A 22,630-nucleotide genomic window follows, 5' to 3' on the forward strand; every position below is an offset into this window, starting at 1 on the left:
TGAGGAAAAGAGACCAGGACTAGGAGTCTCACCCAGAAGTGCTGTGAGCAGCGTCAGCAGCGCGGTGGTGTTTCCCCCGAAGCAGGAGGAGCTCGCCATGTTCTCGCTGTAGTTCCACAGGGTTTTGCAGATCAAACACGAGAGCTGCCAGTCTGCCGGCCCAAAGTCTTGTAAGCAGTCAACCAACCTGTCAGTACCAAACAAAACCAGTGGTTTGTTCCATGGAATTTACTCCTGAGCTCTTCAAAATCTGGCAGTCTAGAAATGTAAGCAAGCTCCATGGAAGTTTGCAGGAAAATTCTACATTAATAAACTTCAGATGCTACTTTCTTCCTCAGTAATTTCCCCCTTTTCATTAAGAGTAGTTCCCCAAGGATCTGAACATGACTTTTGCCTACACATGTGTGTGCCTGCCTGCAGCTGCCCATCCTCTGTAACTTCCTAACCCAACTGACCAATTTCACTCATATACTTGGCAAATGTAACCATTTCAAAGACACTAAAATTCCATCAAATTTCACTACAATATGTGACTGTCCCAAATCTGTGACTATCACTAAAGCAGAGATTGCAAACCAAGCCAAACTTTATCAGGCACCAATGATTCATCTGGAAACGGTGGTGGGAATGCAGAAAAAGCTTCAGTCAGAATGTCCATCTTACTACACATCAGATCATCTCACCAAAAAAAAAAAAAAACAAAAACAAATCCAAAGGAATCTGCTACTTTCATGATCAAAGAATTACCTTTCACATTCAGTGAAGTCTCACAATTTTGCCAATCTCACCCATTCTTGCATTTCCTCAGCCTGTACTCCCAAGGGACTCCTCTCAGAAATGCCTGTTTTACTAAGGTGTCCCTGGTGACCTCTCCAACAGTAATCCTTCACTGCTGTTCTCTTCTTCAACCTTAGGAACCCCTCCTTCCCTCACTTTTCCACTTCACAGAGAGATTTATAATCTGTTGAATAGTAAAGGTTAACTACTATATTCAGGTATGGCTGAAAATATCAGTCATTGAAGACCACCCAAAAAGAGGTTTGCTTTTTGCCTCCTCTCAGAAGGCAGTCATTGTGGAACAAAAGGAGCCAAAAGAACTTGTCCTAACTTTTTAAAAATATAACTCTCTGAAAAGACTAATCCCCTATTTTCTTTGGGCCACTATATATTGGTAAAATAACCTCAGTTCCAAAAAACCATAGAGCTGGTTTGGCAATGTCAGAATGATCTCTAATGATGATTCCAAATTCTCTAGATTCATTCCATGCTGTTACTGGTTTTTTTTTTTTGTTTTTTCCCTCACAAATTTTCAGACACAGTATAGAAAATTCTGAATTTATATGGTTCTATAGGCTACAGAATATTCTATATAATAGAAATTTCTCACACTTATTATTCAATTTTCCAGCAACTTATTTTTATTCTCCTTTTCCAGCTTTATATTGTAAGTTAACTAGAACATGGGAAGGAAGGACTATGCATTGTTTACAGTGTATAAAAAAGTAATTATATGATGTACGAACAGGAAAGCATTTCAAAGTGAGGCATATTGTTTCACAACTGTGGGCTGCACCAACTGCTTCACAAGCACAGGAACATGATCTTTCATGTTGCTCCAATTAAGCTGGATCCGCTATTATCTGAACATCAAAGCCACAAGTGTTGCATCCAGTGGTTTTTCAAGGTCTAATATCCCTTACAATGTTACAGTGCCTTAAACTTGAAGTCCCAGAGAGAGGGGACCCAGGAGCTGTTCCCTGCCGAGTATGGCTACATCAGGAAGTTCTCCCTACAGAACCAAGTGGTTACAAAAACTGCAAGGGACCGTGTGGTTTATCAGCCCTGCAGCGCCTGCACACTCCCCCAGACACACCGACCGTGCTGTGCACTGCAGCCCACCTAGGATCCAGTTAAGCCAAGCACAAGCAGCTGCTGCAAAGCCAGGCCTGAGTTGCTTTCTTCTATGGCATCCTCTGCTCTGTACATCACAGAGGGTCTTTCGGAGACTTTTCTGTGGGGTTTGGCTCTTATGAAAGGCTCATTCTCAAAGAACTTTAGATACTAAGTATCTACTATGCTGGCATCTTTATTACAAGCTACCGGCCCCAATAAAAAACAATCCAAATGAAACTTTTTGGCCAAACTACTAAAAATTACCTTTTCTCAAGCACAATCAGGAACTTACTTTCCAATTCCTCCTTCTTCCATGAGAAAAGCTCGTTTGTTCTCATCTACTGTGAGATTGAGCAGAACTCCGCAGGCAGGAAAACAGACCTCTCGGTTCTTGGAATCGAGCAAAGCAATCACAAACTTGTATACTGGATTGTAAAAAGGAAACAATATTACTAGGAGGATGGATTTACCACAAAGTGGCATTACAACACATTTATAAGAAAGCAGTCAAATGCAAGATACCCTATCCAAAAATTCACCCTTGTAGCTTATTACTGTGACATTTATAGAGGAGACACTGACAGAGCAACATCATGCTGAACACCAGTTCCATTAAATCAACAAACCAGAAATTCTAGTAATAAAAATACACCAAAGAAATGTGAAAATCCCATCAGAAGAGGCTAAGTTGACCAAACTGAACTGCAGCTTATTTCTTGAAAGTATTACCCACCTTTCCATCCCAGAGTCAGCAAAAACTGCAAGAATTTGGCATCTGGCACTCAGAGGGGAATGTTCTTTCCCCTGTGAGTGCAGGGTTGCCCCAGACTGCACCAAGTCCAGCTGCAGGCGCAGCAGCCTGGGGCTCATGTGGGAGCAGCATCCCACAGCACCTGCTGGCACTGATGCCAGGGAGCTGGGCTGGCCTCACACAGAGGAAGCCTCTCACAATTCCTGAGCTCGGCACACCAACACCACAGTCTCTCCCAGCTGCAAAATTTAGTCCTTTGACTGAGACTGTTCACTGGGAACCAGCTACTAAGGGTCACTTCTCCCTTCAAGGTCACTTCTCCCTTCACAGTGCATACTGTGACATGATCACCTCACCTTCAGCACCAAGAGGCAGAGAGAAAAAAAAAATTACAATGAACTGGTGTCTAAGCTGATGACACACCTTCTGTGGATAGCAAGGAGTTGCCATTTTCCCCAAAGCTCTTTAGATACCCAAAGCAAAAGGACTTGAGAAGACTTGTATCCTATTTCACCCCAAGGCAAATAGGAAGTCTTTGCTGAGGCAGTCAAATCCTAGCCACATGTTACAAAGTGCTAACAAGCTGTCAAATATGGGAATCAAAAATCTGAGATTATGAACCTAAATGAGATTTTTAATTGGATTTTAATTTTATATCATATCACTACTAACCTGCAGTATCTGAAAAGATATTTGAGTAAAGGGAAATTTCAAATTTCAAACTCCTGGAAAAACAGAGTTTTTGTAATATTTACCTTTGTGAAAGTACTGTGGCATATTTTTCCTTCTCCGATATTTCCATTTCAATGAAACTGAAATAAAATGGTATTTATAATGCCTATTATTGGATTCTAATGTTTGCCTAATTTGCAAAACATCAGGGAAGATTGATTCTACCCTTTAACTGAGACAGCTTATTAACAACTTTTTCTTTATAGAACCATGGACATTTAAAAATAGAACTCCTACAAACTCACTCTTTCTCTGCACGATGAAGTCACGGATCTCATGATGCTGGGAAAGATTGCCAAAGACTCTGACAGCCTCCACAACTGCATCCATATTGTCACTCATTAGCAGCTTTAAAAGCACTGTTGATTTGCAGAGAAATTAAATAAAAATTGCAAATCACAAATACATGGCTCTTTTTTATCAATGAATATCAGAATGCAAACAGCAACATCAATAAATGTAAAAAATGGGAGCAGCTGTTTGTCTGCCTGGTGGCAGCAAAGGGGGTGAGTTGATGGTAGAACAAGAACAAAGCTGTGTACGGCTTCGAAGATAAAACAAAAAGCTCCAATATAGAACTAAATGCAAAGGAACAAATGAGGAGTTATGGAGACAGTCTAAGCACAGTTGTAATAAGGGCAGCCAGTTTCACTATGCAGTTTGAGTGGGCTAATGTGAAAATCCAAGAAGACATAATTTAAAAAAATGTTGTAATATATAAGAGAATTGATATAGATCCTGAACAGATGGTCTTATGGTGGGATGTCTCCTCAAGCTCGAATTATTTTCTGAGATTAGCTGTTTTCTCTCATACATATAACAACCAAACACATTTTCTCTGAACAACTACTTAATATTGTCCCAATCTGAAGCATTCACTTTCTTGCTGCTTTTCTGCTTTTCACATATGATCAGTGTGTGCTTCAGCAGCATGAATGAGACCTTCAGCATTTCTTAGGAAGAGCTACAATTGTGGAGGATTTTGGTGCATGGCAGAGGAATGATGTTTCAGAAGTTACATTTATCAGTCTCCTGTGAGTACAAAGCAAAACACTAAAATCAGTCCATGACACAGAGGACTCAAATAAGTCAACCCTTAGCCCTTCATATGACAGAAGAGAGAAAAAATATAGAAGGGAGGTTGGCTTTCTCCTCGTTACTTCTGCCTCTGGATGTTGCAATACTGAACACACCTTGAACTTGTCTTAAAAAGCCATCTGAAGGGATTTTGTCCACCATTCATATCAAACAGCAAGTATTCTCAAAATGCCTGCAGGAGCAGGAAGCCTGCTGGTCTTGCATCAAAAGGTTTCCTCTTTCCTCAGTTCAGGAAGGTGATGGGACTAGCTCCACATGCCAACAAACAGGACAGAAGTAATTTGTTTCCAACCAGCAACAAGAGGCAGCTGGCTTATAGGTGATACAAGGAGTCGTGACAGAACAGCAGAGATGTTACCTACAGAAACTATGATGTCTACTAGTCCAGGCACTGGGCTGACAGCCAGGATATTTCTTCCTATTCCTCATTTTATCTGTTGTGTGAACTTCAGGTTCTGTCTCTCCCCAATGTCTGGTCTATTGAGACAGATGTGCAAGACACAGCCTCTCTACCTTTTGTACAACATTAACACAACAGTCCCAGAAGTCAGCGCAGCTCCTACACATAACTGATTGCTGTCCACAATGTCAGAGAGGAGAGAATCACTCAATACAATATTGCCAATGGATTTACAACCCAGAAACAGACAGAAATCTGATTTTACAGGTACAGAAAGTAACAAGAAGAAAAAACCCTCTTGCCATACTGTGATTAGAAGGAAAAAGCAACATGATTATTTTGGCTCAGGTATATGGATTTTGAACAAATCTGGCAAAAACTGCTGAACAGAAAACAATATTGCAAATTCCTTTGCAGAAGAAAATAAGAGATTTTGTGAACAACCCAACTATTTTCATGTAAGTCATAGTGTTTCCAAAAAAAAAAAAAAAAGGGAAATCATTATTGAAAGAATTTAGCCCTATGAACTTTATACTCCTGCAATATAATACCACAAAATGTTATGTGTCTTTCTGTTGTTTCAAAATGTTTCTGCTTTCTAAAAGCTGTACAAAAAGTACTCATTTAAAAGTCCTTACTTTCAGCAATGTGTAGCTTCTTGTCTTGAACTGCAGAATTCTCCACTTGGTAGTAGGACAAATTGTTGATTGTTGTTGCAGCATTTATGACCAACTCTTCACATGCATCAACTGACTTGTATTCTAAGAGTGAAAAAACCCCAAAACATATGCATATGTAGACAAACACACACACATATCTAATTTTGCAGTGCATTAGATCCCAGAAGCAAACTGAGTAATGGTTTACACAGCCATTACTACAGTCAGACCTTCTGTTGTTCAGTAACATAGCAGAAGCTAACAGGAACACCTGATCCAAAAATGGTAATACAAAACCATTCTTCCCCATTATTAATTTAGAGAAGTCGTTGTGACTCAGGCAACATAGTTCAAAATTTAGTTAGTTAAGACATTTTACAAATCCTCTTTGCTGTTTTAAGATGGCACCGAAAAGAGTCCACATGCAGGAGCAGGGCTGTGTGACAGACATGGAGAAATGCCAAGGACTATTACACTGAACTGTCAGGTATCTAGGAAAAAAAAAGGGTAAAAAACCCCTTCAACAATATTTGAAAGATTTTTCTCTTAGAGTTCCTGACAGAATGTTAACCTGTCTAAAAGTCTGAAAGACTTATTTGTCTGAGGTCTCTGGTCTCAGAAGTTCATAGGGAGACAGAACACTTTGTAGTAAACTGACTGATAGAGTGCTCAAGAAGAGGAGAGGGTAGCAAAGTGAAGCTTTGAAGGTCAAAAGCACTTACAAAATTATCAGGCCATTAAGACAGTTTCAACCCATGAGACAGAACCAAGTTGTGAGTCTGACTTGTCTCATCCCTCATGACTGGTAAGACAGTGTACAATCAGGCTGATTACCTTAACATAATGTTTAATGTTCTCATTACACAGTAAAATATACTGAGCTGTTTAACATGTATCTTGTCACAGTTAAACTCTATTATGGGCAGAACAGACCAGCCCTAGTCTGTAATTAGATTTACAAGGGGATCAGTAAGTGGTAAAGGAACTGCAGTCCTAATTCTCCATTTGGAGGGAGACACTCTTCCATCTGAAAAGATAAAAGGTTGGAAGACTGAAAAAGAAGGAAAAAAGTAAGAGAAAATTCTTTGAAGAGGCTGAAAGTTATGGGTGCAGAGAACAGAAACAACACTTAATCCAAAACAGTCACAAAAAATGCAAACCTTTAAAAAAACCACATCACCACCAAACGCATCTATATAGCACCTGATAAGAACAAACTTTCCTTATATATTAACTCTCAGTGAGATGTGTTTAAAATAAAATTTCTTATCTTTAATGATCCTATCTGCAAATCTGATCACTGAATTAAAGACTTCTACAACATCTTTCCCCAGATACTGAAAAGTCAGTACCAAAGTAGCAATGCCTCCACTATCTCAAGCAGGCCTCCTACATGAAACAGTTTATGAACATCAGCCAATTGACTTTGGGGTTTTTTTTGCAATGGAAAGTCTTAAACTCTCCTTACAGGCTGAACAAAGATAACAAACACAACATAAATTTTATTACCTAGTACTGTAACAAGTAATCCTACAACAGGATGGGCAGCTGCCAGAGCTGCACCTACTCTAGGGTGAATGGAGAGGTTGGCCACCACTCTTATTAGTTTTATCAGAACATCTTCTGCTTCTGAAGGATACTTTTGTTGGTTTTTGCCTTTACTATCATGGTGCCGTGTCATTTCATTCAAATCAAGTTCATAGTAGGTTTGGAATAATGATGTCAAGGTATTAACACTTTCTTTTTCTTTAAAAAATTGCTCCCGGGACTGGTCATTCCTTGCTGTTAAATTACCAAGAATGAAGACGATACGGATAACCAAATCCTGTAACAAAATAAATAAACAAACCATGTTACATGGAAAACATCAGAAGGCGGAAGCTGCTTAAAAAGAAGATAATACTTAATTTGCTTCCCAATTCAGATAACAGCACATACAGAACAACTGAAGGAATGCCAAACACAGCAGCTAGAAATAATATTTTATGCTACCAATTTTCATAACCTGATTTACAGAAGAAATCAAAAACATCTGACAGAACTAGTATACCACTGGAGTAATTACCAATGCGATATACTTAGTAGAGGTCATCTATTTTTACCAAGCCCACAGTAATCTTAAAACATCTTAAAACCACACTTTATATAACTAGAATAATCATATGGGTTAGAATTTACTAATCTTTCAAGAAAGCAAGTGTCAACTGTGACAGGAAGAGACCACAACCATTCCTCTTCTAGGCCTAGTAACCATTGTAGAGGTTAAACTCCTTCCCCTTGATTTGTTACTCTTAAATCCAAATTAGGTTTAATTCATTTTGTTGTTCATTCTAATTGCTTACAGATAGCTGAATTATTTGTTCCCGATTTCTACCAGAAATATAATTTAAATTGACTGGTCTGTCATTCCTTAGTTCCTTCTCTTTCTCCTTTTAAAAACAGGCACCCTACAACCTTGCAATTCTTCTTGCAATAACTTTTCAAGAATCTCAGAGATTGGGTCCCCTTTCTGTCCTTTTGTAAACACCAAAAGGAAAATTACATCAGCTTGTTTGATGACATTTAATATGCTTGTTTGTTAGTGACAAAAGAATCCAGGCTAAAGTAGAGATTATTCATTTGGTCATACATAACCCTTTCAGAAAAAGAAGCAAAAAAAAAAAAATAAAAAAAGGCATTTCACATTTCACTATCACAGTACCTGCCAGTACTGCTTAGCTTCTTCTGAACACCAGAGAAATTATTTCCTTGCTGTCTTCTCAATCTACTATAAAAAGTTTTGTTTCTTGTTGTGTCCCTTTGTAGTTGCACCTCATCTTGTGCTCTGCTGGGTTTTTTTCCCCTGATTTTATATGCTCTTCCTACCCTTTTATTTTTATCATTGCTGAATGAGACCTACTTTCTATTTTTGTAAGGTGTCTTGAGATCTCATGATTTAATCAAGTTGCTCTCTTAAAGCACCTTGATTTTGTACACACTGGGTTACAACCTTTTAGTGGCAAGACAAGAGGATCCTAACTGAATGGCATTCAAAGACATCCCCATCTTTTTCTTAGCCACCAGTATGTGACAAGAAAAAAAAATTCTGAAAGTCTGAAGTAACTCAAGTTTAAACTACTTGAAACATTTCCCTCTGTCCCTTGCATCAAAATCTACTCATTTTTTAAAAAGTCTGTAGCTTTGGCTTAATGGTGCAGGTTAAGTAACAGCATTTCTTCAAGTACATGAGAACCATCTTCCTTTAGCTGCCAACCTCCTGTACTTGCATTCACCTAGAATTTTACTGAACAATTATTTCGCTGCATTTCTTCAAATATCATAATTATATTTACACATATTCTAACCCTCCCTGGTAATAGTAACATAAGTTAACCAGGCACAGTCTAACTTGTTAAAGTATACAAGCTAACACTGAAGGAAAAAAGATGATTAGGCATCATCTTTGATACCTGCTTTCATCAGTAAGTTTCAGGTCCTAAGCCTCTGCCACAAGACACTGGCAATAACATCCTCTCAGGAAGATGAATGCTATGCTTGAACATGACAAGCAGCAGTCTCCTACGTGAGGAACTGGTTTTCACATTCATGTATTTAATAATATCACTCTGTAGGACACACTTCCACTTTTTTAATTAGGCATCACATTTTTGTTAGGATCTAAATGTCATCACGACAAGTTTTTATGAATATTCTTAATGACTAACCACTAAGAGCTTTCACCTTTGCTGGCACAACACCCAACTCACAAAGGCTGTAAAAATTTGAAACAAACAACTGATGAATCAGAAGAGAGAACTGAAAAAAGCAGGCAATCTAGTTTGACTCGTTTATATTGACTTTCTAATTTTGGTCAAAATGGTATCAGCCCAGCAACAGCTCTACCCAATCAGGAAAGAGACAAACAGGTACCACACAGCAATCAACTGATATTTTCAGAAGTGTGATCTCAGCTGTGCTTTCCACCTACAGCCCAGCAAAACAAACTTATAAAATACTTATTTTTTTAGCTAAGCACATCCGGCTTTAATAGAATAGTACCGAAGTTGCATTATCTTCCAGTGAAAATTTAACCAGCAAGGTCAAAGAGGAAAGCTGCACAGCTTCTCCTGAGTAGTACAATACTCAAGGGTTTGTATTATTTTTGGCTATTTTCTTTAAATGCTCATGGGCAAGGACTGCAAGAGTAAGAAACACCATCTTAGAATGGCTGTGTAAAAAGATACATGCAAAGCTACATATTTTGAAACTGCTTGCAAGACTAAACCTGTGCAAGGCCCATGGGCCTTTCTGTACATAGCAAAAAAATCAATATAATAAATGAGATTACTGTTCATTTCCACATGTTTAGAGTATTAACTGCATATGGAATTTCAGACATTGTTTCACACTTACAGAAAAATTACATTTATCAGATCAATTTACATCATATGGAAGTTTAAACGTATTGCATTGAAGACAAACTCAATTAAAGATAGGAATTACACTCAGTTATTTCATCTTTTTATAGTGATGCATTCATGTGAGACATGATGAACACAGATGTACTGAAACCTGAGTGGAAGTCTATATACAAGAGCACACAGCTTCACCAACACAAATAAATTTGGACAAATACATCAAGAAAAGCTTTAGAAGATCTTCTTTCTTGCTTCCTATCTGTGAAGAAACTGTGATATTTTGGGTTTTGAGGTGGTAATGGCACCACTTACTCCATCAGCATTTAACTATTATTCTTCTGGCAACTGACACATAAACACTTGATCATCACGGATATGGAAGCTTTTTTTTTGCTTATCTATTTCTGAAACTGTCTTCCTTGCACTGCCCTAGTAGCAAAGGTGCCCCATGACCTGCTGAGTCACAGAACCTGACAACAGTTTATCTTGGCAATTAAAGTACACCTGCCTTTCAGCGTCAGCACGATGAGCACAGGTACAGGCTGTACAGGTGTCCTTATCAGTAAGGGAAGAAAGCAAATTAGGTCAGTAGTTTCTAACTAAAACAAGATCAACAAGGAAGGACAGTCTAATCTAGAACCTGTGAATGCTGGCCAAGTACCTGTTGTTACTTTATTTGGTGTCTGGGCCCTCAGAATGAGGGGGATAGTACAAAACAAAAGGTCAGATGCCAGCAGCTGAGTTCCTATTGAATCATCAGCTGCAAATGAAATCTGCTTTCCATGTTACCCAAATTTCAGTGGAGTTAGTCAAAATTCTACCACTTGCCCTGCTTCTCATTCAAATCTAATTTACACTTCACTTCCATATTTGTATTTCTGCTTTGTTATGCACCTTGGAAAGAAAACTTGGGAGTTTTCTTTGCAAGGTTAAATAGTCTACTTATAGGCAAAATTACTGCAGTTTTACTAACCTGGAGCTAATCTCTTCCAAATACAGTAAAGATTCATCTTGAAGTGACATTCTAGCTGGAAAAATTTCTGTTCAACCCCAGAAATGACAGCTGTCACAATATGAAACTCAATTTAAAGAATAAAAAAGGGGGAGAGGGCAGTGGTGTAGAACACACTGGAAATATCAAAAACAAACAGAGAACCTCTGAACTAAGTAATATGAAATAAGCAGCAGGGAGAAGCTTTGCCACAGTGACAACAGGGAGTACCTTGTCAGTAAATAGAGCCTCCTTCCGCCCCAAATATTAATGCATTTGAGGAGAAGGAGAGACCATTAGTAAAATGCAATTATCCACACCATAGGACCCTACTCAATAATTTCTACCCAATAATTTCTACATCCCAAAGTCTGATGTGTTCAGCTAAACTTTTCAGACTGCACTTAGTGAATTTCAGCAATCAAGAACTTGTGCTTAGGTTTGTTTGTGGACACCTGGAGACCTGGGAAAGGTAAAGAAGAAAAGCAAGCACACTGACACCAGACTAATATTTGATGAAAAGCTGTGTAGGCTCTCTAAAAAAACAGTATTTCAGAAATTAAATTAATTGGAAAAAAAAAGTTGAAAACTATATCCTCCATGGTATTGCTCCAATGACTGCTGATCTCTCTTGTTAAAATCTTTATTCTTATTACTACTTAAAATTTGAACAACTGTAGCCCCTATTTCTTAACAGCTCTTTTTTTTTTTTTTCTTCTACATTCAAGACTGGTCTTCTAACAGAAATGTCTTCCTTGTGCAGATTCTATTAATAGGCAGCTTGCTCATGGTCTGACCTTTGTCATGGATATATTAATTTCCTTGGGGCATTTTAACCCTAGTAATTCTTTTAGCTTTTTTAAAGAGGTGTTCCCTCTTTAAAAAAAGCTTTCAGCATTGTTTAGAGAAATTCAATTAAAAACTACAATAACATATTTTTATAAATGTGTCTCACCAAGCAGTAATATCTTATTATTATTATTATTGATACTCTATTATTTACCTATCTAGTAATTACATGCATTCACTTCCATCTTTTGATTCACCAGAACAGCAGGTTTCTATATGATGCATGCCAACTGGTTCATTACAAACTTTGAACACTGCATTTCTGATAATTTTACACTCAGTGTACAGATCAAACTTAACATTTTTGCTTTTTCTTTCAGCCAAAAAAAAAAAAAAAGAAAAAAGAGAAAAAAAAATCATAACTAAAGCTTTAGGAAGACATACTTTTCAGCTCAGCACACCGTCAGAAATAATACTGTAGGGAAAGAGTGACCTTCTGTAGTTATTCACCTTTATCAGCAGGGAAATTCCTTCAGAGTTGTTAGAATATCTATCCTAGAATTGTTACTCTCTTCTTGGAAAAAAAAGGAAATTCAGAGAGAATGATTGATCAGTTTTGAATATGCAAGTACACACATAAAACACTGGAGAAAAATCTTGTATGTTTTGCTCTTTAATGATAAATTACATTACTGATCAATTTCCTTTTTTAAATTGTCCTAGGCACTATTATAATGTTGGCCTACACTGAGGAGGAATACAACTGAAAATATGTACTAGTATATGGAGGAGAAAAGAACCACTTTATCAAGGCAAGCTCTTTGTAGGGTTACCTTGTAGACAAGCATTTCAGCACAAGTAATGGCATGAACAGCACTCAATCTCCATTCCACACAGAGTTTCTTTCCTTTCCCACATTGCTGCCTCAGTATTTGGGATCAAGGAAGCATTTGTATGGAAAGCAATGCAGATGATAACCAGGAAAGGACTGGAGTTTGGTTTTTTTTTTCAGTTTTAGGGTTATTGGAAGCTGGATCAGTTCTCTGACATGATGTATCATGCTATCAGACAAACAGCTGTCCTAAGCCCAAATGAGGGATGGCACAGAGGAAAAAAGTGAGTAACCAAAACACTAAGAACACTTGGGTCAGCACTGGATAACCATTTATTTAGAAGCAAGCAGTAGACACAGGAAAACACCATTGCCCCCAATACAACATTAATAAAAAACCCCTGTGGAATCTCAGAAGAGTGTGATGGCACTGAGCAGAGCACCAATAACTCTCAAATATTTAAAAGGCAAATGTGTACCTGAAGTAAACACAGGTGCAGCACTACACTGCATAAGGAAGAGCCTGTGCTTGCTTTTGGGCACTACATGACTTATCTTCTGTGACTGACTGAAGCAGACAGATGGTGGGCTCCTGGGAGCTCATCACAGAGTTATCCACAAACCAGCCAAAACACCAGCCAGAAAGACCAGCCAACACCACATGCAGAAAAGCCTTTACCTAATCAATAAAGCCAGAAACACAGTGGGAAAATTCCCTGCAGTCAGAGGCCTCACCTGTGACAACCTTCCCCACAGCAGCACTCCCAAGAGCAAAAAGGACATTCAACAGCCCTGAAACAAGGTTTTTTCTTTGGGGGAGACAAGAGCAAGTCTCACAAGCATAAGCCTGCTTGCTCACAGAAGACAATAAGCTGATTTGGGAGCTGATACCTGGTAGACACATTTGGGAAGGAAGCTGGACAGATCCAGGCACAGTGAACCTGATAAATGTGGACAAGTCCTTACAGAGGATGACAAGGCAACATCTCTTCATTTAATTAAATTGTTTCTGACAAACTGATTGCTAAATCAACCAGGTAAAGCAGTGTGCAAATTACAATTGAAAATAAGTGCAGCTCTTCTAGCTGATGCAAGAGATGCAAAAATAATAACAAATCTTTTCCAACGTATCAGGACTGGGAAGTTTGCCAGAATCTGAAGAACTAATTGATGATCAGGATAAAATAGGAGCACTGAGAGAAGAAAATGTAATTGCAGAGAAGCTAAATGAGTTCTTTGCATTGATTCATGCCCACTCTAGAAGCAACTGGGAGATCTCAATGCGACAGCATTCTCCAGGGAAGGCTCATCAGAGCCATCTGTCCAAAACTGAAGCAATCACAAACAACTTTAAGGAACAAACTGACAAAACAAAGAGTAACCAATCACCAGGACTGGATAACTATCCAACAGTTCTAAAAGAACTAATTAATTAAATAGCTTAATTACTAACAGCACTATGCAACCTCCTAAAGCTGTAACAAACACGAAAAGATTCCAAGTGAGAAAGTCTGGTGTCTGGACCAGATAAATTAAAAGAGACCACAAAAAAAAAAAAAACCAAAAAAACCCCACACAAACAAACAAACAAACAAACAAAAAAAAACCAAAAACAAACCAAAAAAAAAAAAAAGAGTGGACAGCCAGATAAAATTGTAGTCATTTAAGACTTCTAATTTCTGACTTATGCATTTACTGAGTTCTTAGAAGGGATGAACAAACATGCATAAAAAAGACCCATCTGATATCACCCATGTGACTTTCCTGGAGACTTTTAACAAAGTCACTCACCAAAATCCTAGTGAAACTAAGGAGTCATGCTGTAAGGCAGAATGTCCTGGTACAGATAAATGATTAGAGAATGTAAAACAGAGTAAATTAGCAGTTTCTGCAATGGTGGAAGATGACCAGTGGAATTCCCAAGGTTTTGTGCTGAGATCTGTTGTATTCAATTTGTCCATGAACACAGAAAATGGGCAGTAGCAGTGATGTGGAAGAATGTACTGACTGCACCATGATATTCAAAGTTCCTAAGATAAAGGCTGACTGAAGAGCTGAAAAAAAAATTGTAGTCAGTTGATAATAAAACAGAAAATGAAATTTAAATGCATTAATTTATACATTAAAGGATCTATGGAAAAGAACAAAGTAATCATATCTTCGTGTATAAAATTACAGCCTTTAAACCAACCATATCCACCTATAGAGCAATCCTGGAGTTAATGACAGAGTTTAATGACCACAGATCATAAAAGCAAATAAATTATTTGGAATTAATGGGAAATAAATTTATGCAGGCATATATATCTATGACATGGGCACATCTTAAGTGCTGTGTTCTGGTTTCCTCCTATCAAAAAAAAAAGACAGGAATCAGGATTGGAAAATGTTATGAGAAAAGCAACATGGATACACCACAGCATGGAACAGTCTCTTTATCAGAAAGGGCTATGTAAGCAAGGACTCCTCAGCATGGAAAGAAAAGAGGTAACCTGAAGACAGTAGGATAAACACCTAGAAAATCGAGGGAAGTGTGAAATGATCAATGGGCTTCACCACATTTGCAATACAAGAACCAGAAGGCATCAAATAAAGACAGTTAAGGGAAAATTCAAAATAGGCAAAAGGAATTGTTTGCTATGCAACTCCTTGTCAGTGGATCTTTAACATGTTAAAACTTTATATGTGGTAGAAGACAGACTGTAGAATTTCATGGAAAAGAAGTCAGCTGAGGTTTATTTCACACACAACTGGCTGAGGGTGTTTCCAAACTGGAAAGAGTTGGAGGTTTGGTAAGTACACACAGGAAGTATCACACAAGCCTGCTCCATTTTTACTGTTCTCTAGACATCTGAATCTCACCATTGCTGAGTATCAAGAGCAGACTGGATGAACTGCTCATGTGATCCAATGTAATTATCATTTTGCTGAATAGGCAGTTACTGCATCCAGTGATGTCAGATTTTTAAACAAATGCTTCTCAATTTCAAAATTAGGATACACTGAAGTGTAAGGGGACCTTTCTATACAGCAGGCTTCTATATAAATTTTAGTATCACACCCTGTGTTTTTGCTCTTAGATTGAAAACAGACTCCTAACTGATAAAACATTACATGGAAGCTGGCAGGACCCCAAAATGCCACCTAAGCTCAGGTAGTGACTGACTTATTGACAGAAGCTACTGTCCTGTTTAGGCAATGTCTCTGTTCCAAAAGCATGGCCTGCCTGTGACTTGTGACATTAACCACAGCCTGAGAAAGTCACTCTTTATGCAGTCTATCTGGAAAGCTTAGAGATGATAATGATGTGGGAAAGTGGAACAGAGCCCTGCTAGAAGATTTCTTGAGATGGGCAAAAGTCTACAATGCTGACTGGAAACAGAATCATGCAAAGCTTATCTGGTAAGACAGAGGAATTACACAAACACTTCTGACAGTTTTGACAGCATGTGGCAACCAGCAAGGATTTTTTTTTGTTACTCCACACAAGTAAGGTCCAAAGCCAACCATGAATACCTACTTCAGATGTGTGTAAAAGCCCCGTTGACTTCCCCAGTCCTGGCCTGAAGATTCAGCTTTTCCAGTCTTCTGTATTCCCTACCTAAGACTATGACACATGCTATCATCAAGTTTTGCCAACTCAATTTCCCCAAAAGTCTGCCTCATACCATTGAATCATTACTCTTCCATTCCTTCTGACTCTTTCACCCAAGAGAGAAAATGAGCTGAGAAAAGAAGGGAAAAGAGCTGTAGCTGCAGTGTGGAGCAAAGAACAGAGACTATTTGGGTTGCAATTATTGTGGAATTCAGTGTGTGGTGTGGGTGCAAGCCTATTTCCAGTGCTCCCATTTTTACTTTCACAGTATTTAATAATTATCTTTAAAGTCACAATTATGATAGCCCTTGAGAAAGTCAGAATGCTGTTTTTCCTCTATTTCTTCCCCTATGTTTATAGCTGCTATGACTGCCAGTAAAAAACCTGATCCCACAAAATCTGCAACCTGAAAACTCAGAACACAGACACACTTCCTTTCTTCACATATCAGCTTTTAGTCCTGAAGATTTTTAACGCTTTTATAATGATGATTTTTCCTTCTCTTTGATTCTTCCCACAGCAGACAATTTTACTCATTTATTTTCAACACATACCAACTCATACTGTAACTCATTAGCTGTCAGCATTTAAAAAAAAAAGATTAGCAGTGCCAACTACACCTCAGGAAAAACATTTGCACTCCACACAGCTCAAGTGTTTATTATATACTACAGAAAAAGTGGTGCATTACATTATCTATGTTCTTCTTTTTATTTCTGCAGGGCTTCACTAAGCTGACAACTGACAATTACATGCTTGTTTCAAAACTGCAGTAAGAAATACTTATTTGGAAGACATTGCATATATAATCAACACAATGTAATAGCTAAGGTTTTTTCTAATACACAAGCTACTTCTTTTCTCATTTGTATTTTGATAAAACAACTGACAATTTAACACAAAATGCAATGCTAACCTTGTGAAGAAAGATGTATTTTAGGACCACTTAATAGCCAAATAAGAAGCTAAATTCTGAATACTAAATAATAACAAACAATTTGAGTAGATACGAACCTACAATTAATTATGACACAAAGCTATTATCTCAGGAACCTAGAAAACCTACCCTTAAAATGACAGATTATGTTTAGGAGAAAGGTGTTACTTAATTAAAGATCCCTAATCTCGGTTCCATAATTTGTTGAGTTTTTAATACAATGGTCACAAGGAAGAATAACTATAAATTTAGGAAAATACAATGCCTTTGACATTTTTCATGTTATTTACATAGTATTTTACTGAAGTGTCTTTGAAGACTAAACTAGGCAAGAGCAGTCTGATCCTAGAAATACTCAGATATGCTACAGCAGATATTTAGAAGAGAAACAACTTAATCTTTGTTCCTCTTCCATGTGCATTATCACAGACAACAAGGATGCTGGTAAACAGGAAAGGAACAAATTATTTTTGTATTTGGCAGGAGAAAGAACATTGTTCAGTATAGCCAATCCAGTTACCTTCATTAACTCCCTTCAATGATAGCAATCCAAAAGACCTCCTTCCAATAAAGCCCCAAGAATTACTAACCCTGGGATAAATTGTATAGGATAACTAAATTATCTCAAACTAGTTTAGATTCTGGACCAGCCAAAAAAGTTCCTTACTTTTAAGACTGATCTTAATGTAATTTAGTATTCTCTGTTCTAAAACCTTGTTCCACATTTGAACATCTATGCTTCAGAGAAAAATTATGCTTTTCTTAAAACTTACCTGGCAATAGAGCTGAGTAATTTGCCCTACATAGGGCACTCTACTCTTACCAATGCATCAATCTGTAAGACTGGGATCCTGCACTGAGCTCTGAGTTTTATCTTCAGTAAATGTAAGAAAGCAGGACAATAGAGCAACACCCTTGGAATTCTAATAAAGTTGGCAGCAACTATACTCAGAATTTTACTTCATGATACAAGGCATTTTGACAAAGTCTAAACATTTATTTCTACATGAATATCCCAAATGCAGTACTCCAAGCATGTAGTTTTCTCTGGTAAAGGAGAGATACATTTTGATATCTTATTAGATATCAAAAGTTAGAGAGTATGGGAAGATGACTAAGGGTAAGAAGATAATGGTATGGAAGTCACAGGGGAAAACACAGTTGTACTCCCTGGATGAAACATGGTCAGCATATCTGACCTCCCACACACCATGCAATCTAAGGGGGACCCAAGAGAGGGTGGAGCAGAGTGGAGACACCATGGCCAGGCACTGTGTTGAAACCCTTGCAGAGGAGGGAATTCAGTGGTACTTCCTAGTTGATAAGCCCCATAGCAGCTGAAAACCAAGAGAGATAAAGAAAAATGTCCTGCTCTTGAATCAGCAACTGTTATGAAATCATTCTACTTGGACTAATGCATGTTCCCATCCCAAGGTTATCTCAGGTACTATCCTGAGATATCCACCCCCTAGTACAACCACCTCTCACTGACTAAGAGGTATGACTAAAGCCACTCAAGTTCCACCTAAACATAAAGAAATAGTATAAAAATGAGTTAAGAATGGGGAGAAATGGGGGAAGACTCCAGTGTAACTTCTGGGATCAGTCGACAAGCTGAATCTGTCTTCTCCCTCTTAGGGATGCCTGTAAGAAATGTGATTTCTGCATGCTGAGTGATTGTCTCAGACCAGCTTTTACTGGGGATTAGAGCTTGTTAGTACATTGCTTTAAATTTGTATATTGCTTTGAATATACTTTTTGCAGTCTGATACTATCACTGGCAAGTCTCAAACCTCAACCTTTCACAATTCTATTAATAAAGAGTGTCAGTCTGCCAACTGTTAATGCGAGTCCTCCAAGGGCACTGCCCTCTGCCCATCGTGGGTAAAGGAGGAGGAGGAGGTTCTTCTGTTAGGTGTGTGACCCTGAATAAGTCAGTGGAACAGATCCAGTGGGACTGCTCAGTGAAGGGTCCCATAATGGGACACTGACAGATTGGTTGGGCATAGGGGTCACGGCTTTCCTGGGGCTCTCACAGACTAATTAAACACAAAGGGGTTGAGGAAATCTCCCCTTTTTACATGACAGCAAGGAACATATTTTCCTCTGCTATCACGTTGCTTAGCTCTAGAAAAGTCACACTTCTTTTGCAGGTGTGGAGGACAGGAGGAAGCCCGACCATTTCCAACAATTAAATATTCAAATAGCTCTTTGCTTTAAAAAATACTTCTTGAAACTAGGAAAAAAAATAGGTACTCAAAGGACTGTTTCTATACATGGACAGACAAGTTAATCAACTGTCTGCTGCATTGCTTTGAATTTTTAATCTAAATTATTTCATTACAATTATTTACTACATAGAAATGCTGTCAATCACTTAAAATTTTTATTTGGTAAATGCATAAAAGTAGGACACTGAAAACAAGCTTACACACAACAATACACAGACACATTAGAGGATTAATATATAAAAATCAAGAGATGAAAAACTGACCTGCTGCTTCTGGTATTTGTTTAGCAGGGCTAAAAATACAATGTAACATCTGGAGCAGTCTGCTAAAGCTGCACAGAAGTCATTGTAGGTAGAAAGTTTGCTATAAAGAAAAAAAATAAAATATAAATGAACAAAAGGACTTTTTTCCACAAAACATTTTTTAGAAAGTCACTTTTCTCAGAGCACTTTTCTCTTAGATTCTCAGAGCTGTATTTTACAGCAAATGAAGTGAAAGCCAATACTCTGACTTCTAGCAGAGGCATGTGCAGTTACATAAGAGCACAAGAGAAGCTGAGCTATCCTTGCTACAGTGAATTATGGGGAGCAGCAAACAGAAGGAGCTTCCCAACCTGCTTGCCATATGGGCACAGTATGCTGACACCAGCACTTCTAGTGCTAAAGGGGAGAACTGGAATTTCAAGATGATGTGGGAAGTCAGACTAGAGGAAATAAGGAGTCCCTTCCTAGTGTACATCTAGTAGAGCCAAGCAACAGCACCAAGAGAACACATCTCTCACCAGCAATACAGAGACTGTGCCTCTTTGCTGGCAAGATTTATCTCTGCACATTTCCTAACAGCTGCTCCAGTCCTACACTGCTCACCTTGCCCATTGCCAAAACAGGGAATTGGATATGTTTTGGTCTCACCATAAAAATGCAGTAACAGAACAAGCTAGGATAACATCTTACCTCTTATGTAGTCAAAACCAGAAAAGATCTGTGTTGATGTTCAATTACAACTTATTACAGGAAGATTTACAGCCTTATTGAATGAATAATCTGAACAGATTGAACATATTCTTTACAAAGAAGCTGCCTAAAGTTGATTGAGAGAATAATCATTCTGTATTACTAGAAGACAAAACAAAATTCAAATCTGAGCTCTTTACTGCATATTTTTTGTGACTGCAACTTCCAGGAAGCTAATTAAATTTATTTTTATGGCTAATTTGTATTATTGGAGCGTGTACTTCTAATCTTAAGGAAAAAAAACTGAAGCAGTAGGAAACCTTGGGTAAGGTACGTAATTTTTTCTCCATATTGAATTCTATACCAAGTAAATGTCCTTATCAGAATTACAGTGTAAGTATCAATTACACTTAATTACAAACTCATCCCACTTTTCATGGCATTTTCCAAGTAGGAGAAATGCTCCCTCCTCAGAAGAAGTAAATATGCTCAAAGTGCTGTAATCATTGCTAGAGCTCATTTTTAGGAACAAAACTAGAGACAGATGTGAAAAAAGGTAGCATGGAACTGGGGAAGCCATTCACATGCTTTACAGTTAGCACAAAGAGCAAAGGAGCAGATTTGCCTGGTTTCAGCTGTGGGGAGGAAGGAGTGCCAGCCCCTTATGTAGCCATTGTTCAAAGCACAACTCAACCTCATTCAGAGAGGAGAACGTGATGGACAATTTGGAGCACCTGAACAGGAGGAGAAGTCCATAACAGAATCTCATTGAACACAGAGCCACAGGCAACATGACTCAATGCAGTAACAAAGCAGCAATGCAAATACTTCATCCAGCACATCATTCATAAATTGCACTTATAATCCCATTATTCCTGAAATTACCAACAGCCAATTTCACAACTTCTTTCAAATCCTTACATTGTTTGCAAGTCTATCTAGCACTGAATTTTGCAAGCTGATGCTTGGTAACTGGAAGACTTTTGACTGAGCAACTATTCAGACTACAAAATGATCTTTGTGGTGACTAACCCATACTGATCTCACTCTAAAAAGCACAACTTGGGAAGCAGCCGCTGGCTGCTCATAAAACTGAGATTCTTTCAGCACTTCCATCTGCACACTCAAGCCCTGATCCAGGGCTTAATCTTCTCAAACACTCTGTAACAGCTCAAAACAATGAACACTGGTCACATTTTCCCTCTTGTGTACTTTATTTCACAATACATAGTTCCTTGTGTAATTTCTCTCATTTTTTTTTTTCAAACATGGCGTAAACCAGGATTAATAAATACCTAAGAATTTATGCAGCTTTAAAATACAAGAAACGGTACTTTAAAAAACTCAATCAGAATTGGTGGGATCAAAGAATGACACAATACAACAAAATATTTTTCATGGGGATGATGAATCCAAGTCTGTATGGCTACAATTAAACAATTCTGTAAGCATTAACAGAGACACAATTAACATACAATACCATTACAAGCTACATAGAGCTCTTTAAAAAAGAGTTCAATGTAAATCTTCCAATCTCAGCGCTTGGTCGTGCCTCCTTTGAGGGAGGGGAGCTGCCTGCACACACAACTGCGTTCCCACGTACCTGAGCACGCTGACAATCCAGATGCACACGTCCTTGTCGCTGCTGCGCTGCTCCAGCGCCACGCAGAGCTCGGGGATGGCAGCGCCGGGGCTGAGCTGGCGCCGCGCCTGGGCGCAGTTGGCCAGGATCCGCAGAGTGGCTGCCAGCTGCACACGGGACATGGGACAGGCATTAACCACGGCTGCTCGCAGCACGGCAAAGGCCAGCCCTCACCTACAGCACCCAAAGCTATGCCTGTTAACACTCTGCAGGCTGGTATAAACCAATCAATAACAACAGCAAACTTGCAGGCAGCAACACGGTGTGTTTGGGATAACTGCTTGAAAATGTAAGATTGACACTGGTCTTTGCCTGCATGTAACCTCCTTCCATGAAGGACACGTGATCTTTCATATGCTTTAAAATCTTGCATGTCTACAGCTGTGTACCAAGTGGAATTAGGTGAAATGCTGTGGATGGTTAAAATAAATTTTTTGCGTAATTCTTCAATAAATCTTAGTATTGCAAATTTATATTTAAATCTTGAAAATACTGATATATATTTTGATGGTAACTGCAAACTGCAAACTAAAATGAATTGATTTTAAAACACAATCAGATTTATTCAAATTTAAAAATTAAAAGTTAATCATGATAAAAGAAATCCACTGTTTGAACAATATAAAAAAGAAAAGCTTACGTGCTCAGGTCTATTTGAAGAAACCAAAATATTTTCAGATGATACTGTTCTATTTCAAGGAGCTTAAAGCATAATCTAACTCTGGTAGAT

At 38.2% G+C, this 22,630-nt stretch overlaps 1 protein-coding gene across 2 annotated transcripts in view; it reads right to left on the reverse strand.

Moving 5' to 3' along the window:
- Positions 1 to 22,630, reverse strand: part of ARMC2 (armadillo repeat containing 2) — a 69,043-nt gene that overhangs the window by 11,858 nt on the left and 34,555 nt on the right. The window contains exons 12-18 of one of the 2 annotated variants that reach the window (XM_041414932.1): positions 21,862 to 22,007; positions 19,569 to 19,668; positions 7,043 to 7,358; positions 5,513 to 5,635; positions 3,622 to 3,735; positions 2,186 to 2,318; positions 33 to 187 (exon numbers count right to left, since the gene is read on the reverse strand). In XM_041414932.1, coding sequence (XP_041270866.1) covers positions 33 to 187; positions 2,186 to 2,318; positions 3,622 to 3,735; positions 5,513 to 5,635; positions 7,043 to 7,358; positions 19,569 to 19,668; positions 21,862 to 22,007 — 1,087 coding nt within the window. The remainder of the gene's footprint in view (positions 1 to 32; positions 188 to 2,185; positions 2,319 to 3,621; positions 3,736 to 5,512; positions 5,636 to 7,042; positions 7,359 to 19,568; positions 19,669 to 21,861; positions 22,008 to 22,630) is intronic. The other variant, XM_041414931.1, reaches the window with a different exon arrangement.

Source organism: Onychostruthus taczanowskii, unplaced genomic scaffold, assembly GCF_017590055.1.
Source record: "Onychostruthus taczanowskii isolate IOZ18803 unplaced genomic scaffold, ASM1759005v1 scaffold48, whole genome shotgun sequence".
NCBI classification, from domain to species: domain Eukaryota; kingdom Metazoa; phylum Chordata; class Aves; order Passeriformes; family Passeridae; genus Onychostruthus; species Onychostruthus taczanowskii.